The sequence below is a fragment of the Gopherus flavomarginatus genome, chromosome 8 (assembly GCF_025201925.1).
Source record: "Gopherus flavomarginatus isolate rGopFla2 chromosome 8, rGopFla2.mat.asm, whole genome shotgun sequence".
Lineage (NCBI taxonomy): Eukaryota > Metazoa > Chordata > Testudines > Testudinidae > Gopherus > Gopherus flavomarginatus.
Window position 1 is genome coordinate 77,875,837 of NC_066624.1, and position 20,242 is coordinate 77,896,078.

Below are 20,242 nucleotides of genomic sequence, written 5' to 3' on the forward strand. Positions count from 1 at the left end.
GGGATATAAGTGGATTTCCGTTAATTTATGAGCATCCCTCCCCACCTAAACAAGATAAATAAAGATCTGGAGCCCAGCAGTGGGGCATGACTTTGCTCCAGACAAGCAGTTCTTTAATTTCACTTTCCTAATGCAGAAAATGAGATTCAGGCTAACTAGATGATTTACCCCCTCATACCACATTTGATCAAAAATGGCAGAGGGAAACTACAGGCAGAGTTGCCAAAAAAGGATTTGTGACCTAGGGCATAGAAAGGAGCCATGATGGACATATAGACTGTGACCAAGATAGTTCATGGCAAAAATTTTCCTCTTATTGCAGTGTAGCCATTCTAGTATGGATGTAGCACACAGCTCCCAGTGGAAGGGGAGGGGGAGTTGGCTTTAGACTCCACCCCCAAATTGATTTAAGGTCTGCAGCTGTGGATTCCTTAATTGAGTGTGTGAACGTGAATACAGTTTGATGCATTTTGAGCAAGTATACACCAGGGTGGATAATATGGCTACCATGCTGACATGGTCTGGGTCATAAGCATTCCACCTCTGTATACAGGTGCATCTGAGGCAAATGTTTAGATCTCCTTTAAATACCAAAGAAGAATGTGAGACTTCTGTAAGGAATCTTCCCTCTACAGAAGACCCAGAGGAAAGCAATGGTATTTCACCAGGTTAAACGTTTCTGTTAAATCTAAAGTAATATGACTTGCATGCCACGTGCCCTAGAACATTAATGTTTTATATGTTACACCTGAGCACTATGGGAGGGTCAGAATTGAACTCCGTTTTATTACTGGTATGTTTTTAAGCAGGGGGCCCCCGCTCTCTGAGAACTGTGTACTGTTTTGGTGATGGCCACACCTGCTATAAGTTACAGACCTAAGTTTTGTTATTGTGAAACTGGGCAATCTTTGGTGGTGGGTTGTTCCTTAGATCTGTGACATCTGCATTCCAAGCTACATCTTACTAAATCCCTTCTCACTCTGGATACCCTGGAACCCCTTACTTCCCACACAGAGAGTGGACAAACTGCTCATGTATTTATATACAAATCTCTCAGGAGACATAGAGTCTGACTCTTCTCATTCACACTTACTCTCACTGACACTTAATTTGAGGGACCGGCAGTGAAATCAGTGGTGTCTTGGTGGTCTAAGAGGACAACCTGCCCTGAAAGCACTGATCTGCCCTACTAGACAAATAGATTTAATTAGCCTTTCTCAAAGAGTCACATATGGTGGAACAGTGTTCTTGCCAATTATCCCAATTTGGACAAGACAGCTGTAAGATTTGCTAACCGTTTTGGGTTCCCTGGGCAGTTGGGAGTGAAACTCCTTTTGCTAGCAATTTTCCGCACTGGCCACTAGAAATAAGGGATCCTGAGGCTGCAGCCATCAGCAGCTGTCTCTCTTGTTGTTCCTCAGCTGTCTTCACAGCTCCCGTTGCTCTGAGTGCCTCACTAGAGAGAGAAAAGATGATGCACTCTCCCCAAACCCCCTAACATCAGGGTCTAGACAGTTGGAACAGTTTCAGGGCCCCCTGGTGTAGGAAAGGAGGCCACGGGGACAGAAGAGGAACGAGGGATCCCACAGGCAACTATCCAGCCGGAGAAGGGACAGATCCTCCAGCAGGGAGTGGAGAAAGGGGTGGGCAGCTTAACAGGAAGAGAAAGAGAGAGTGGGTTGGCAGGGGAGAGAGAAAGGGAACCCACCACAGCTGGCAGAGAAGGAAGTGGGAAGACATCACAGGTGCCCGAGAGAGAGAGAGCAAAGAATGGGGTGGAGGAAGAGATGTCCCGAAAGAGATGCGAGTTAGGGAAGCAGGCTGCCTTGCTCTCCCTGACTGACTTCCATCAAAAAGATGCCTTCATGCTATGTAGCCCTTCAAAAATCTTTCTTCCAGGTAACCAGCTATCAGTCATCTCCTTGCTAGGAGGCATGAGGATGCAAGGGTCAGCACATCCCAGAGCAGCAAGGGGGCTGGGCCGAGTACGGGGCTCCACTCTGGAAAGGAATTAGCGCTTGAATGGCTGAATAATGTCATTTGCCCCTTCTCCAGTTTGGAAGATCACACAACTGCATCACCCATGAAGACTCCTCTAGGCCAGCAGCCAGTAAGGCAAATTTGATATATACTAGGTCATCTTCCACTGAAAACACTGTGAATGTTTAAGATGTGAAATATTTTAAATGCCAGTAACTAGTTCAATTCTGAGCACACACGGCTGGTGTTAGACTTGCTGGGGACCAGGACAGAAGCCGAAGGCCAAGGGCTTCAGCTCTGAGTGGTGGGGCTCAGTTTACAGACACCCCCCTGCCCAGGGCTGAAGCCCTTTGCCTCCCCTCCCTTCCCCCCGCCCCCCGCACCTGGGGCGACAGGGCTGGGCTCAGGCTTTGGTCCCCCTTTTTGGGGTCATGTAGTAATTTTTGTTGTCAGAAGGTGGTCATGGTGTAATGAAGTTTGAGAATTGATGATTTATCCTGTTAAGTTTTATTTCATGCTGCGTGTGTATGTTTCTCTCTGTGTGTATTTTAAATGTACACGGGCAATGGCTTCAGTATGTACTCTCTTATACAAAGTCCTTCTAATGTCTCTCGTCCAGAGATCCATCCAAGATATCCTATGGGCACCTGGTTTTTAAAAATAAATTATAGCTGCACATCATCACATGTTCTTAAAGCAACAAATACTACTAAAGATGTTGAAATAAAGGGGACTAGACAGACCAAATAAATACTTTGGGTTTTACTTCATTATTCATGATTTTTTACAAACACTATGGAAAGTTATTGCAGGTTTGTTCTCCTAAATCAACTAAATGCTTTTGAAAATCCCACCCATAGTGTCTTACAAAAGAATAAAAACTTATTGCTAAAAAAGAACCTGGGGTAAAATTTTCAAAAGCACCTAGAGGAGTTAGGCACTTTTGACATTTTTTACCCATAATTAACACTGTAATTTCAAGTAGAACTGTGGAAAACAGTCTCAAACTCTCAAAACCTTCCCATTATTCAGTAACTTTTTCATTGGTTCTGTTCACCCCACCCCACTTTTCTATCCACTTCTTATGAACATTGAAGCAATAAAATTTTATACTGGCAAAAATGTTCAAGGAAATTTAATTTCTAGATTGCAGCCATACTATTTATTACTTCTACTGTGAACAGAGCCCCATTGTGCTAGCAAATGAACACACACATAGTAGGAAACAGTCTCAGCTCCAGTGACCTTACAATTTAAACAGACGTCTGAAAAAGAGTGAGAAAAGAAATCTGATTGCCACTTTACAGATAGGAAACCAAGGTACGGAGAGATTAAGGATGAGATTTTCAAAGTTGTGTAAGGGATTTGGATGCCCAGTTCTCATTAAGCCTGGGATATTCAAAGGAATCTAAGGATGTTAGATCACAAGGATACAATTTTCAGAAATACCTAAGTGACATAGGAGTCTAAATTCCAGTTTCAAAAGGAACACAGGCAGTGACTTTCATAGACAAACATTTTAATTTAGATTCCACATTAAAAGAAAAAAATTCTAATTGATTCAGGAAAAAAAAATAGGAAAACCAGTGAAACATTTGAACTGAAACAAACATTTTTATTTGTTTTTAATTTACCTGTGCAAAATAGTTCCTATTTTTCAACCAGCCTAACTGAGTTTTTTAAAAGCATCACCCTACATTTTCAAGTAACTTATATTTAAATATACAGGAGAAGAGAACACTCAAATGAATAATAATTAAAAACATTGTAGAAGCAGAAATCTGTATTGATCTAAAGAAGTCAAACTTGAACTGCTCAAATAATTAGGCAAAAGATTTGCAATAGTTACGTGAAACTCTTGGCCAGAAATACAGCCCCTTTCAGCGGGCCAGTGACTAAAGCTTAGTAAATAATTCACACTGTATACTTTGTTTGATGAATTTAGTCTTTTTCCATTTATATTTGATGAGCAGCCCACGGTTCTTGCAGATGTATTCATTATTCAAAATCATTTGCCAAATAATTTATACAAATAATTCTTAGTTTTTAGCTTATTCACATGCAAATAACTGTCAGCATGCACGATCTGACATTTAAATTCAAGCTGTGTTGGTTAACTTTGGTTGAGCACACTGGTCATGAGGCATTGTTAGTGTTCTGTGGCTTTGATTCAGGAAAGCACTTAAGCGTGTCCTAAAGTCTCACTGGTTTGGGATGCTTTCCACATTCCGTGTCTGACTGGATGTACACTTAGAATCTAGTTTCTGGTGAGAGAAAGCTTGTGTTTGCAAATGTAACAATTCACTTTCAGCAAATATTTTCTAAAACTAGCTGTTCATTAGGCTGTCCTGCCACTAAACTTATTTGCAGGCATATTCACAAATCATGAACAAATGGAGTCAAAAGGAAATCAGTTTTTTATTAGAGTGACTATCTGTGGAAAGTTTTTGAGCTATTCACCCAGTTCTACTGGCAACATTACAAAGCAGCTATACTGGATCCAAACGGAACATGAAAAATAACATGAGCAGGGAGATCACACAATCTCATCCCAGTGAGAATATAAAAGTTTTTCTAAAAATGACAAATTAAACTTTAAAATTTCAGAAATGAGACATGGTGAGAAACTTTTTTACAAGAACACGTTTAGCTGAATGTAAATTGATGGAGCAAACTCTGTCATTACTCTTAAAATATTCAGATAAGTATGTTGTTTAAGTGCAGTCAATTGGAATAAATTCCTTCTGTAGCCACGTACTATATTAATCATGTGTATGAACAGCTCCTCTTCGTGCTTATGGTTTGTGATATGCATACGCCTGGACAGTATATAGAGAAATAGGAATGTATGTGCAATATTTCCAGTTTGTAAATATTTGTAGCCAAATTAAACAATGCTTTGGCAATGTCTATTTCTTTAAATAACTGGAGCTGGGTGAATAGCTCACAATAAATAATTTACTTGATGAGTTTTTCCTCTTTTCCTTGTCATGAATTGTCCCCCGTTCTCTTTTTCTCACATTTTCTTTGTATTTGAAGTTATTTGCTGAATATTTTCAGCAAATAATTCTTGATCTGGAGCTTGTTCATAAGTAATTCACTGCAAGTATTTGATATTCAGAATTCCAGCTGTTCTGATTGAACACATGGTATGTTTCTGGTCTCTGATCAGATGAGCATAACTTAGAATCGGGCTCTTAATCGCATTTTCATATTAAGATTTTACATGGTTTCTATTCTCTCAATAGTCGCTTAATGCAATTTCAGTGAACATTCCTGTCAGCACCTCATGTGCTAGAATATTCACAGAAAATGAGTAAAAAAAGAATATTGTCAGTCAAGGTGTAGGTCTATAAAAATTCAAAGGAATGTTAACATATTATTCTCAACATAGAAGCCCAGCTATATTTCTATTATAAGGTTTTACAGCTTCATACACAGAAAAACTTGCAGGTTCTTTAACTCTTTCTATTTTGTGATTTCAATATATACTTTTCTAGCAATGGGAACAACAACAAAACATAAGAAATAGTGTTGCATCGTAATGGTGACACTGCAACAAATGCTGTTTAAAAGTAATTCTAGAGGTATGTGGATCTTGCAAAAATATACTTGGTGGTGGTATATTTGTTACCAAAGAGTTTCAACATAGTATACAGGCTTCTGACAGGTTTTGTCATGGCTTCCATTTCCTTCCTAAACAAAAGGTCAGTGACCTGGAACATAGTCTTAGTGAGTCTCTGGAGGCATCCTGCCAAAGCACTTTGCAGAAACATAACCTGACACGCAGCTATCATTTAAGGCTAGTGTATCTCAAGAATCAATGTGCCTTTAAAAATTCACCAGCTCACATATCTTTTTCAATTATGGTGCTTAACTGTTTTGTGTCCTGATTTTGTGAGCATTTGAAAGAACCTTGATTTTCGGAATAAGATGACATGTCCATTGGTAACAGGAACCTAACTGCCTTTACTTTACCCCTAGAGGAAAATGAGAAAGAATTATGAGTCGCTATGAATGTACAGGGTGTACAGAAAACAGTGAGAAAAGGGAAAATTCCTCAAGGCAACGTACAACTAGTATGTCTACAAAATGGCATACAGACGTAGTGAACAAATGACTGCATCATCTGTCAGGTGTGTGCTCCTCATACCTGTGTGTGTTCATACATCTGCATACTCTTTCAATGGTCGTACACTTGTGCACAGAAAGGTCCAGCTACTGAAAGCGTACAGACAGGTATAAAATGTTTTAAGATACACAGACAGATTGAACTTCCAACTACATATGTGCATCCTCAATTTTGTTCACACAAGTGAATACCCGTGTGATACAGCATGGCCAGAGGGCAGCAGGAGAGGGTTAGAAGGGAGCCTTATTCCCTGTAAGGGGAAGAAAGTTTGCTATAGATTAACTAGAGCACCTGACGCCAATTAGAGCACCTGCAGTCAGTCACGTGATAAAAAACCCTGCTTCAATCAGACGGTGTGGGAGTTGGAGCAGAAATAATTGGTGTTGGAGCAAAGAACAGTTTGAAGGGAAGCAGAGGACAGTTTGGAGAAGTGCTGCGGTGGGCTAAGAAGTCCTAGACCCTAGGTAAGGGGCACCTGGCTTGTGCAAAGGGAGAGCAGGAAGCCCCCCAACAAGATGAAGGGCAGGAGAGGGAAGTAGCCCAGGGGAAGGAACCATCAGTTCAAGTGGTTCACCAGTATCCTCAGGGCCCCTGGGCTGGGACCTGGAGTAGAGGGTGAGCCCAGGTCCCTTCCTCTCCACTCCCCTCCTCTAGGACACTAGTGGGGCAATTAATATTCCAATTTAGGGGCAAGAAATGGCACCCTGAACCCCTCCCCCCAAAGAAGAGAAAGTGCAAGACCCATCATAATAGTGCTGGTAATTTGCCACATGTGGTGTCAAGTGGATCAGGTCAAACAATTGTGATCAGGGGTCTTATCCTCCATATACTGCCACTCATGGAACCTCTGGGCTCGCAATGTCGTCGTTACTCTGGATCTGGCCAGGATCTCTGACGTCAGCTGAGGGTAATCTGCTGCAGTCTCTGCAGCCATATCGTAGTACACCTTCTGGACCTTCCCACACAGGAATGGGGCGAGGATACCAGACCACTGATCTCGGGGCCAGGCCTTCCGCAGGGCTGCTCTTTCAAAAGCCAGGAGGTATGCCTCCACATCATCCTCCTGTGTCATTTTCTGTAGGCAATGGATGGCTCGTACGGTTCGGGTTCCTTCACAGTTGCAGTTCAGTTCCATAAGGACCTTCATCTGGTTCACCATGTCTTTTAGCAGGGCCCGGTCCTGGGCAGCTTGACTCATCAACAGATGATTAGTCTTCTGCTGCATCCGAGTCGCCTCTTGTTAGGCAGTTGATTGGATCTGCGTAGCCTCCTGCTGGGCTGCGTTGGCTTGTATTAGGGCCTTGACCACGTCGTCCATCTTAAGGACAGGAGGGTTTTGGCCAACCCTGCTTTAAGTCCCCAGCGTGCAAATCCCACCTCTGACACCACGTGTGGCAAATTGCTGGCACTATTATGATGGGTCTCGCACTTTCTCTTCTTTGGGGGGGGTTCAGGGCACCATTTCTTGCCCCTAAATTGGAATATTAATTGCCCCACAAGTGTCCTAGAGGAGGGGAGTGGAGAGGGAGGGATCTGGGCCCACCCCCTACTTCAGGTCCCAGCCCAGGGGCCCTGAGGATAGTGGTGAACCACTTAAACTGATGGTTCCTTCCCTTGGGCTACTTTCCTCTCCTGCCTTTCATCTTGTTGGGGGGCTTCCTGCCGTCCCTCTGCACAAGCCAGGTGCCCTTTACCTAGGGTCTAGGCCTTCTTAGCCCACTGCAGCACTTCTCCAAACTGTTCTCTGCTCCAACACCAATCCTCTCTGCTCCAACTCCTTCAAACTGTTCTCTGCTCCAACACCAATCCTTTTTGCTCCAACTCCCACACTGTCTGATTGAAGCAGGGGTTTTTATCATGTGACTGACTGCAGATGCTCTAATTGGCTTCAGGTGCTCTAATTGGCATCAGTTGCTCTAGTTAATCTATAGCAAACTTTCTTCCCCTTACAGGGAATAAGGCTCACTTCTAACCCTCTCCTGCTGCCCTCTGGCCATGCTGTATCACACCCGGTAGAAATTAAAACATACCCCTTCAAATGTTCAGAAATTAGACATCTGGAGAATAAACGATCAAGTTATCTCTCTCTCCAGCCCCTAGTCCTTTGCTGCAAATGCCACCTTTCATCTGTCCTTCAAGGTAACAGAAGAAAAGAAAATAATGAAAACTGTAAAATGTTTTTTCTCCAATAGTTATTGTAGGATAAAATATGCCCCAGAGCAGACGTCCTGAAGAACTCCCTTTGCTCTACTTAAATTCAACCAAAGCCTTGCATTATGGGTGAAATTCATCTCTATGGAGAAGGATACCATCCACACCTATGAACCTCTTAAGTCCTACTTAAGTTTTCAAAATAGGACTTATGTGATGTATAGTCATTGTGTGGGCCCTGTGCATAGACCTGAATGTTACCCTAAGGGCTTACATCACCTTTAAGTGGTGCAAAAGGTCTCATGTGAGCCTTCTGCACTCAGATCAATTTTATGAGTTAAAGATCAGAGGGGTAGCCGTGTTTGCTGCTTTTACAGATCCGGACTAAAAGTCCTGTGGCACCTTATAGACTAACAGAAGTTTTGGAGCATGAGCTTTCGTGGGTGAATACCCACTTCGTCGGACGAATGTCATGCATCTGACAAAGTGGGTATTCACCCATGAAAGCTCATGCTCCAAAACTTCTGTTAGTCTATAAGGTGCCACAGGACTCTCTGCTGCTTTTACATGAGTTAGAGTAATTTTGATCATACAAGCTATATTGCATTATGCAAATAGCACATAAAAGCCATGGCTTTATGGCATATAAAGCACATGGTTATTACTTGTAAGCTAGAGTGATCTTTCAACTTGTGTATTAACCCCCTTCCTGTAACTTGTACACAAATGGAGAATACATATATCATGGCAAGATGAATGCTAAGGGCTAGGGGCTGTGCCATTTAGGCACTGCCCTGAATATGGGATGCTGTGTAGATGGATTGACCCAGATACTGCTTGATCACAGTTTGTACCACAGATGTACAATCACTCCCCCAATCTCTGGAGTGCAGGGCAGTATGCAGACCTTTAGCATGATGCAGCCTTCTCTTCCCTTCCCCACACACTTTGGAGCAGTGTGCACATGGGATTGGACCTCAAGTCAAGGTTTGCTTCTGCAGTTTAATAAAGGGAACCGTTTTTATAACCTGCTCCATGTGTGGCACTTTGCTGCAAGTCAGTGGAAAATCTGCACACGCGTGCATGCAGAATGGCACCTGTGAATGATTCTAAACAGGCTTTTGTATACTTGGTAGTTTTACTATAAATCCAAGAACCATGAGAATCAATAAAACATCTTCCAATGAGTCTTTTGCTTTCTTACAGTAACCTATCATATTTGCTTTGTAAAATGTCTATTTTCCAGTACTGATTGAGATCTGTGGATCAAAAGCACTATTTACATGCCAAATATTAAAGTTTAGTCACAGTATTATTAATTTTTACAGTGACTTTAAGAAATTGCCACACCAGATAAGACAAAGTCTACTCCTCCCCAGTCCAGCACCTTGTCTCTGACCATACTTTCAGAGGAAGGTGCAAGAAAACCCCATGGTGAACAATGAATGGAATAGCTTGTAAAAATTATGCATAATTAGTTCGTGGAACTCATTGCCACAAAATATCATTGATACTATGAGTGTACTAGGATTACAGAAAGTATTAGACATTTACATGGGTAGTGGGAACGTCCACAATCATGGCAAAAACATTAAAAAAAATAAGTGACAAAGCTTTGTGATTCAGGGCATAAGCCAATCACCAAACTAATGGGGGTTGTGAAGAAACTTCCTCATAAGTTAAGATATTCCATAATTGTGTTGGGAGTACAGTTAAAGACTTAGGCCTACCTGAATAAGCCCCTCAAAATGAAACAGGCAAAATTGCTGACAAGGCTTTCTAATAATTTACAAACATATGTGCTAACTTTGAGCAAAAGTCCCCCAAAACATATGTTTGGAAAAAATAATTATATACTGACATTAGGGCACGTTGTTCCTCATAAATTTCCTATTCAAATAAAAAAAATTTCAGGATGCTACATATGTACTGAACTATGATACAAAAAGATGGACAATTGCTGAATGGTAAAAATGAAGCTAAATTTTGTTAGTTTAAAGTTACTAGTTCATGACAATGTATGCTGCATGGTAAAAGGATAATTGAGTTGTGTTGATGATTTGTAATAACATAGAATGGAGAATGAAAAACAAACTATGAAAGTTTTGGTAAATTTGTAAGTGGATATGTGGAATGATAGATGACATAAAAGGGCAAATTAATGTATACAAACCAAATGGACAAGGGTCCAAACTGGAGAACACTGGCCCAGAGATAGAATTGACCACCATGAAGTAGAGATCCTCACTATCCCCTGGAATCCATTCACTTGGGCCCCTACCTGTTCCATCTTATCTTATTGTCTGTCATATGTATATAATCAGAAATGATAAGTGACAATAACTTTGACAGAACATTTATAAATAAAGGCTAAAAATTGATTAAGCCTAAATTGGGTGGACTTGTGGACTCCGTTTCCCATCCTACAATTGTTTCCTGCGTCTTCTTTTGAAACAGCCAGCATGGACTACTGATCAGAGATAGGATACTATACTAGATGGACCATTGCTCTGAGCTGGTATGGAAGTTCCTGTGTTCTCAAAAGCAGTAATAAAATAAATAGTCAATACTACTACTTTGACTAACAATTAGTTATAGAGTAATTTTCAGCCATGGACCCCAAAGCATTTGTTAAGAAATATATATTTTTCATCTTTTCCTTTTCACTTTCATCAAATGTTCCCTTTTTCTTAGATTATGAGAAAGGGTAAATATCTTCTCTATACCATTCATTGTTTTGTGCACCTCTTTCATGTACCCACTTATTCATATCCTCTCTAAACTAAACAGCCACAGGGTGAACAGTTCAGAAACACTTAAAAGTCCCACTGACAAGAGCCTAAGTCACAACTGACTTTCAGTAAGACTTAGGTTGAAATCAATAGGAGATGTCTAGGCACTTTTGAAAATCCCATAGGTGCATCTTTAGGTACTGTGACAAAGCTCTGTCCTTGTCTCCATGGGTCCTGCATTTCCTGACGGATTTTGCTAGCCTCAGAGGCTCACTGTGACCCTCCCCTTAACCCTTCTCTCTCTAGAGACAAGGGTCACAGTGTACTGAGCCATTTTCATCATAAGCCAGCGAGGGAGGTGAGGAGAAGCTATCCTCCCTTGCACTGTCTCTGTTGTCTCTCAGTCTCAGTGATTAATCAGGAGTCAAAGGTGGGGGAGGGGGAGCCTTGGCCCACCCTCTACTCCTGGCTCCAGCCCAGGAACCCTAATAGTATCAGCTATGGTAGCTGACCTTTTAGCAACAGTACATGTACAATTCCCTGGGCTACTTCCCCACAACAGCCACCACTTCCTCAAGCTCCACTTCACCCTTACCTCAGGGCCTCCTTCTCTGTACCTAGTATGGCATATACAGCTCAATCTCTCCAACAGCACAACTTCTCACAGCTCCTGACATGCACGCCCACCTGACTAACTGGGAGGCTTTTTAACTAGTTTCAGCCAGCCCCTGATTGGCTTCAGGTGTCCCAATCAACCTAGCAATCTCCACTGCCTTCTGTAAAGATCTTAATTGGCCCCAGGTGTCTTAACTGACCTGGAGCAGCTGCCATTTACTTATCCTGGTACCAGGGATTTGTTTAACCTGGGGCTAATATCTCTATCTCCCACTACTTTTCTATAGCCATCAGGCCTTGCCCCGTCACAGTACATAAATACCTTTTAAAAAATTGGCCCTAAGTGACATTTTAAAATGGGACTTATGCACTTTGTATATTTTACCACCGGACTTTTTCAGCCTTTCATACATACACAAGGCTTTCTGTGCTTGTAGGTATTTTTGTTACTCACCTCCAGACTCCTAGTTCTACTATTAATTCTTTTTAGCATAGGATGACCAGAACTGAACATGTTATTCTAGCTGAATGCATTTATATAATGACATTATAATATTTCCAGTATTATTTTTTATTGTACTCTTTAGCTATCCTAACTACTTTTGTGTACATTTTTGATTGCTGCCTTATATTGGAGTGGTTTTCACTGAGCAGTGGATAGTGACACCCAAGACTTGTTTCTGAGCAATTATAGTTCATTTAGTACCTAGCAAAGTGTACGAGTAGTCTTCTTAAGGTGCAAAGTCAACCTATAATGCTTCACATGACAGGGAAGAATAATATTATAAAGTTTTAAAAAATTTCCTTATGCTTTTCAGTCAAATAGAAAAATGTGGCTTATCTTGTCAGAACAACACACCAATCTACAAAACTCCCATTGATTTCAATGGCGCCAAAATGTCACCTTTTTTTTTATTTGCAATTTGTATTTTTAGTTAGGCGGGCAGTCCTGCATTGAAACCAATAGGAGTTTTGCCATTGACCTCACTGAGAACAGGCCCAGGCCCCTTATCCGTTACAGAATTCCCCCCTGTGCCTCACATACATTCCACAAATTATCCTTAGAATAAAGAACTTTGAATTCAAAGAAATACCCACATTTATTATCAAATCAAGTGGAGGTAACACTGCTAAGCTACCCCATACTTTAAAGGTAGGGTTACCAGATAGCAACTGTGAAAAAACTGGACAGGGGTTGGGGGGTAATAGGTGCCTAAATAAGAAAAAGTCACCAAAAAACAGGACTGTCCCTTTAAAAACGGGACATATGATCACCCTGTTTAAAGGTAAATATTACCTACCTGCACTTATAAACATGCTCTTGAAAAGATCTCCTTTTGCTAGAATTATTGCTGGAGAAGCAATCGGCTGGAATTTTTGCAGATCCTTTTTCTTCTTCATTGGTTAGTTGCATCACCGAGGAGCCTGCTGGTGGTTTGACAATTCCCTGCATCTCCAGGATTCTGTTACTTGGATGTCTCTTCTCAGCTTTGTGGTGTTCGTGTCCAGAAAAAGATTGCACAGAGGAAGAAATGGAATAGCGCCTAACAATCATACTATTACCTGTGTAATAGTACAAAATCAGAGTTAAAATCAAATACCCGCATCTGCTTCATAGACTTTTAATATATGGAAACTAAAAACCAATAGCAAAATGATTAAGTCCTGCATGATTAAAAAAAAAAAATTTGAGGAAGATTTTCCTAAGCAGAAGTGGCAGTTAGGAGCACTTGGTCATGGAGAGTTATGTGCTATTTGTGCTATTGCTGGGTTGCTGGGACTACTCATATGAGTAACTGGTGATCAGTAGGAGTATGGGGTTCAGAACCTGGCCCAGAGATACACAGCTGTTTAAGCACAAGAGCAGGCCATGAACCCTTATGTTTGGAATGATGATGCCATCTGACTGTGTGTAAATTTTATTAACAAAGTTTAAGATTTTATTTTCAACATTAACAATATCTGAGGTGGACCAAAGGGGTTAAACACACTCTTCTTTGAAAACACTCCGTGCCTTCAAGAAATATAGATGTGGGGAAGCAGGGTAGCTGGAAAACTTCTTGCTCACCAATTCAAGCCCCTGAAAGAGCAGCTAACTATTCCCAAGCTCTTTCCCAAATATGTACCCTTTTAAGGGCCTGATCCAAAGCCCTTTGAAATACTTTGGAGTCTTTCCATTGAGTTAAATGGGCTTTGGATCAGATCTTAAGTTATTCAATTCCTTGCAATCACTAGTCATACTAAAACACATTAATATCCTTTGACCCCACCACCTACACCACACCTTTCCATCAATTTATCTCCTTATATTATTTTTATGTATGTTCTTCCTAACTTAAACCTGTGCTCTCTAGGGGCGCTTCATCATGGGCCTGGACCTTAGCCCGTCAGGTGGTAAACAAATCCTGCTGGACAGCGACCTCTGAAAGGGGTCATGTGGAGAATGTGGTGACACTATTATTATTATTTATCTATACCCAGTCATGGATTAGGGACCCACTGGGCTAAATACTGTGCAAACATATAATAAAAAGACGATAGGCCTTAATTAGACATTTTTGTACAAGGACCTGCTCCTGCAAACCCAAGCGTAAATGTGTACAGTATCCAGTTCTACATATTTATATGTCAGCAAATGTACCGTCTTTTGCAGTAAATCCTGCTCAATTAACTCACACAGGTGAGTTAACTCACACACTGACATCAGTAAGACTACTATAGATAAAGAGCATCAGGCGTATTTGGGCTCTTTTCTGATGAAATGAGACAGGATGAAGTGTTCTTATTGTCATTCTCTCCCTCTTGCATTCAGGTGCACACAGAACATACCAAGCATAACACATATTGGGCACGATTCTAACCTCACACTGATTTTTACACTGGCTTCAGTGGAGTTATACCTGATTTGTCAGTGGGTAAGTGAGGTCAGAGTCAGATTCATTGCATATATTGTTAATCCTATTGTGCCTAAGAACCCCAGTCAGGGGTAAGGGCCCCATTGTACTAGACACGGAACTAATAAACACCACACAGACAGAGCCTTCCCCAGAGAAAGCACAATATTAGGCCAAATCTTACTCAAAGACAGTGGAGCTATTCAGTGGGCCCTGATCCAGCAAAGCACTTAACCAAGTACTTGACATTGAGTACTTGGGCAGTCACTGAAGGGCTCAAAGTTAAGTCCATGTTTAAGTGCTTTGCTAGATCAGGGTCTTGATGAAGGCTAGAGGGTTTCACCCACGTTGGCGAAGTACATAATAATGGCAGATTGCCAGTCTCTGTAGGTAAATAACTGCAGAACTTTGTGATCCTTGAATGAAAGCTAAGTGCAAAGTAATAATACCAACAGCAATCGTGACTCTTCAGTACCTTTCTGTTCCTGCAGTGCCAGAGCCGAGCTGGCTGAGACATTCCTACGCAGGGCCATTGGAGAAGTGACCCTCTCTTCCCCTGAATCAGTGAGGCTCCTGGCTTCCTCATGTCCACGTTCTCCACTTGCTCCTTCCTCCCAGTTAGCTGTCCTCTGTCCACTGAATTTCAGTTCTACCCGAAGGGCCCTATTTTCTCTCTCCAGCTTGTTGATCTCAGAGCGCATTTCCCGGATGACCCGCATGAGCTGCGTGTTTCCCTCCATGACCCTCTCCCTGCAGCAGGTCCCCAGCTCCTCCCCAGGCAGCTAAGGCAACAGCTGCTTGTACAGAGGAGAAACCATTAATCCAGTGTGGCAGGCTCATCCTGTACTTAAATACATATGAACAATAGGATCCCTCTTTGCCATCTTTCACCACCAGGAGAGCTTGGATTAAGCTGTCAAACTCTTCAGAGAGCCCAAATGATTTATTCATTCAGGGTTTCATTTTTCATGACTGAGCTTTTCATTTTGTCATTTACTTTTACACAAGTCAATTACATTTCCATATTGCAGCATTATTAGAAAAACTTATGGGTAAGATCCAAACAAGCATTCCTTTCCCTTCCACTTACCTCAAGCCATCACTTTAAGTTTTCCCCCAAGAGAGGAGTGTTTCTCCAGCAGGACCCTGGAGATCTGTTTCCTCATCTGGTTTCTAAGGGCCACTGAACAAACAGGAGGGGTTTTTCTGTGCATCAAAACAATTAATCTCTTCACTGCCACGTGGTGAATTATTTATTTCTGCTTTCAGCATTTGGCAACCTCTCACTTCTCAGAGAATTAAATTAAAATTCCCACTTAGAATTAAAACAATAAAACAAACAAAATGCTCCCAACTCAAAGTACCACAAGCTGTTATAAAACAGCAGGCAAACTAAAGTTATTCCTGACAGGATAGTCCGTATTTCACTACCCCATCGCTACTCCTTATTGTTTGCTTTGGGAAGTTTGTCTGAACAAAGCAAGGGCAATGTAAGGAGAGACAGATCAAACATGAATCTTACAGTAGAAAAGAAACACAAGACTTTGCTCTGCTTTCATTACTGGTCCTTAAAGCTGTTCCTCTGCTAGAAATAAAAAGCTAAAACCTCATAAAGCTCATTGTGAAACATCAATTTTCCTTCCCTAATTTTCCATTAATATTTAAACATTAGAGAACTGTCAAACCTTCATGAAAACATTTAAAAATCCTTCTGCTCTGAGATAATTCTGCATCTCCTCTAATTTTTATAACTAAGGAATGTTCGGAGGAAAATAAGATCTTTGGCCCAGCTGCAACCTACTGCTTAAGTTGACTAACCAATGTGATGGAACTAGGCTGAGTAAAGGGTATAAGCTTTGTGTTGTACCCGAAGTCTACAGAATTTTTCCATGATCTGAAACCACATACATGATGGTTTTGACAAGTTTTCTCTTAGAGTTTGTGTGCTCTAGAATTTTTTACCACGCACAGAGCTGACAAAGCTCCAATTGTCTGTAAAAGCAACATTTGCTCCTGTAACAAACTACAGCTTCATGAATATAGGCACCATATTCCTCAGTGAGACTGGACCCATAATGTTCAGCACTAAGAGAACAAAACCTTTCAATGAAAAACAGCCTTAACAGACCACAGAATCTGATCCTGTTGTATATAAAGCACCCTTCTTTTCCAGCTAGAAAAACATAGCTGTGTGTTTTTCATTGAATCACCATTGAACAGCTAAGAGCCATTGAAATCAAAGGATGGAGATTTTCAAACTTGAACTAGTTTCCAAAACAGTTCCAGAGATTCCAAGAACATTGAATTGCACAAGATTTTACCCACTTTCAATCAAAGTCACAGCTTGCTCTGCTGAAAGTGAATAGCTAAATAACACAGACTGTGAAGTCTTGGCATGTGGGAGAAATTTAATATCTTCACAAAAAAATTGTCTTTATTTAACCAATAGGAAGGTCTTTGGTGTGTTCTGTATGTGTTAGTGAAGTGTATGAATTTCTTACAAAGTAGATTTGTACAAGAAAGGACACAAGGAAAAATGTACAAATCTTACAATACAACTTCATTAAAAATCCAGGATAAACTAAATTTTTATTCTGAAAGGCACAGAGATGACTTGAAAATATATAATATCCCTGCATGCATATAGCTATAAATGAGAGAGAGAGAGAGAGAGAGAGAGCGCATGTGTAACTATTGCTGGTAGTCACTGTGGCCCATAAGTAAAGAAAGCAGTTTTGTAGATATGGAGTGTACATTATAAAAGTTGGACAATATTAGAAAATGACATCCACATTGCTAATGGAATCATTACACAGTTTTTACAGCTGTTTGGCTTGCCAGGCTCGTTCTCTTGCTTTTCTAAGGGTTAGACAGGCCAGATGGACACTTTGCTATTCCAATAAAACCAAATTGTGCTGTAAACCGGTCTTTTCCTTGAATTAACTTGAGTGTTTTATATGACAAACCACAGCCACAAAGATGCAGGCACCATAACCATCAGTAAGAACAAAACCCAGAAGCTTCAGAACAAAAAGGAAAAGGCTTGATATCACTTGAACTAAAGGACCAATGACATTAGAGATGAGCAGGCAGCAGGCTTTATCCTTAACTGGGCCCAGACACTTGAAGGAAACGATCACATGCAAAAAAAAGCCAATATACATACATAGTTTGTATTATTATAGACAAAGCGGTAGCATTGCCTACAGTCAATGAGATCCAAAGACTAACTTCACTGGGAGTCCACAAAACTCTAAATCTAATTGTAATCAAAGTAGTTTCATTGTGACCTTGTTCTCCTCCCATCTGTTTATTGCTACCAACTGCTGCATCTGTGTTATTCTCAGACTCTACACTCTTTGGAGCAGGAGTTGTCTTTTTGTTATGCGCTTGTGCAGTGGGGTTCTGATCCATGAATGGTGCCCCTAGGCATTACTACATACAAATAATTTTAAAAAGCCCTTTTAGAAAACTATTAGATGGGAGCATTGTCTGTGCGCACAGGGGTCTAACAGAATAGCAGCAGAATTGCACTTACCAGAAGGACCTTGGTTTGATAACTAGATTTTGCTTTTTTCTCCCTGGCCCACCTTTCAAGCTTGGGATTACTGTGAAAATGGATGTGCTCAACACCCAACAACATCCAGCATGGTTAGCCTGAACCAGCCACTGATGTGAATACTCCCATTAGTATCATGCATCTTCTGTTCCTGTGAAAAAACAAAATTATCCAAGTTATGAGCCTTTGAAAAATCTTAGTTTGCACATGCTCAGTAGAGACTTGTTAGAATTTCGCAGCTAAATTCTCTGAAGATTCTGTCTGCACTGAGCATGCTCAAGTGGCTGAGCATGACTTTCCCTGCAATTTCTGCTCTACGCATTTTGGGACCTTGAATGCAGAATTGTTCAAGATAAATCCTAAATTAGCAGCATCTATTCTGGCCCCTCTATTTACATCAATCTGGGAAAGGGAAAAAGTGCCAGATGAGTGGACCAATGGGGTTATAGTAAAGATACCAAAGAAAGGAACTCTCAGTGATTGTAATAACTGGCGTGATATCACACTTTTATCTGTGCCAAGCAAAGTATTGTGTAAGATCATAATCCAGCATATATCAGAGGCAGTTTGTAGTGTTCTCAGAAAAGAGGAAGCTGGTTTTCAGAAAGGGTGTGGATGCACAGACCAGATCTTCACTTAGCGAAACATAATAGAACAGTGCTTTGAATGGCAATGGCAACTCTACATAAATTTCATAGACTTTGAGAAGGCTTTCGATAGCATTCACAGGACCAGCCTATGGTGCATTCTGCAGGCATATGGAGTTCCTTTCTGTATAATCAACGTCATCAAAAGCTTCTATTGCAATTTTACATGCAGTGTTAATCACAGTGAGCTCAGTTTTGAAGTCAAAACAGGAGTACATCAGGAGTGTGTCATGTTTGAAATCCTCTTCAGCATTGCCATTGACTGGGTAATATGGCATACAACAGAAGACATGCTAAGAGGCATTAAATGGATGCTCTTCTCATCCCTTGAAGACCTGGACTTTGCAGATGGTATCGCTTTCCTATCACATGCCCAACGCCATATACAAGAAAAAACAACTCGACTCAATGCATTCAGACAACAAATTGGACTGAAAATCAACCGCAATAAGACAGATATCATATCCCTTAATATTGCCTCATCATCATCAGTATGGGTAGAGCATTATGTTCTCACCAATGTAGAAACATCCACATACTTGGGCAGCACCATCAGCCAGGATGGTGAAACAAACCAGGACATCTAGAACAAAATCAGTAAAGTCAGGAATACCTTCAGGAGCTTAAATACAGTCTGGAAGTATCAAAATACAACACCAAAACCAAACTCAAGATTTATCAGAGCAGCGTACTTTCAACACTACTTTATAGTGCAGAATGTTGGGGAATGAGAAAGTATGACATGTCCAAACTGTCTTCATTCCATATAACCTGCCTCAAAAAAATCCTCCATATCTTTTGGCCCAGAACAATCTCAAACCAAGGTCTATTGACTGTGCAGCCAAGAGGATCTGAGCACTATCATTGCCAGGAGGCTTTGGAGATGGAATCAATCGGTCATGTGCTTTGGATGGAAACTGATCCCATCACCAGAGTAGCAATAAGATGGACACCTGAAGGCAAAAGAAAATGAGGCTGCCTGAAAACAACATGGCGAAGAGCTGTGGAAGCTGAGCTGAAAAACCTGGGGCACAGCTGGGGAACCATTGAAAGACTTGCCAGAAACAGACAGGAGTGGAGGAGCTTTGTCACTGCCCTAAATGCCAGAGGTGTAATAGGAACATGATGATGATGATGACGACTCTTGGGACCACTGTTACAGCAAGGACCAAAACTGAGAGCAGGGAGACTGTCTCTCTTGTGTTCTCAGTGTTCTCCTTGCTGGTGCCCAACTACTGTGAAGGATGAGGATTCAACCTGAGTTGAAGGGAGTGTGGGACAGGACGTAAGAGGAGCTGATTGGGACAAGGAGCCTGGAGGTGAGGGAAGATTGTAATTGGGAGCTGGGGAGAGGGAAGGAGCTGGGATGAGGAGCCAAAGTGGGGTCCTACTGAGTCTGGATGAGGTGCCAGGAGCAAGACAAGGATTCTGGAATGGAAGGACAGTGTGTGATCATGTGATTAAAGACTATCATAATTCATACAGTAACAGAGGGTGGGAGGGAATGTTCATCTGCACAGGCAACCTTAATC

At 41.3% G+C, this 20,242-nt stretch overlaps 2 protein-coding genes across 6 annotated transcripts in view; one reads left to right on the top strand and one right to left on the bottom strand.

Moving 5' to 3' along the window:
* LOC127056323 (guanylate cyclase soluble subunit beta-2-like) overlaps positions 1-5,278 on the top strand; it is a 39,970-nt gene extending 34,692 nt beyond the window's left edge. For all 5 annotated transcript variants that reach the window (XM_050964022.1, XM_050964021.1, XM_050964020.1 and 2 more), the window contains one exon: positions 1,900-5,278. The gene's annotated coding sequence lies outside the window, so the exon portion shown is untranslated. The remainder of the gene's footprint in view (positions 1-1,899) is intronic.
* Positions 5,279-5,712: 434 nt separating this feature from the next.
* CCDC195 (coiled-coil domain containing 195) lies at positions 5,713-15,244 on the bottom strand. Its single transcript, XM_050963713.1, has 3 exons — positions 14,980-15,244; positions 12,912-13,173; positions 5,713-5,960 (listed from the first exon to the last, which is right to left on the bottom strand). The coding sequence occupies exons 1-3, from the start codon at positions 15,242-15,244 to the stop codon at positions 5,828-5,830; spliced, it is 660 nt and encodes a 219-aa protein (XP_050819670.1). The 3' UTR covers positions 5,713-5,827.
* Between the last annotated feature and the right edge of the window lie 4,998 nt (positions 15,245-20,242).

Coding starts and splice junctions, on each gene's coding strand:
- CCDC195 (XM_050963713.1), bottom strand. CDS start 15,244: ATGGAGGGAAACACGCAGCTCATGCGGGTCATCCGGGAAATGCGCTCT. Junction 13,174..14,979: donor GGCACTGCAGGAACAGAAAG/GTACTGAAGAGT, acceptor ACTATTACACAG/GTAATAGTATGATTGTTAGG. Junction 5,961..12,911: donor GAGCATGTTTATAAGTGCAG/GTAGGTAATATT, acceptor ATTTTCCTCTAG/GGGTAAAGTAAAGGCAGTTA.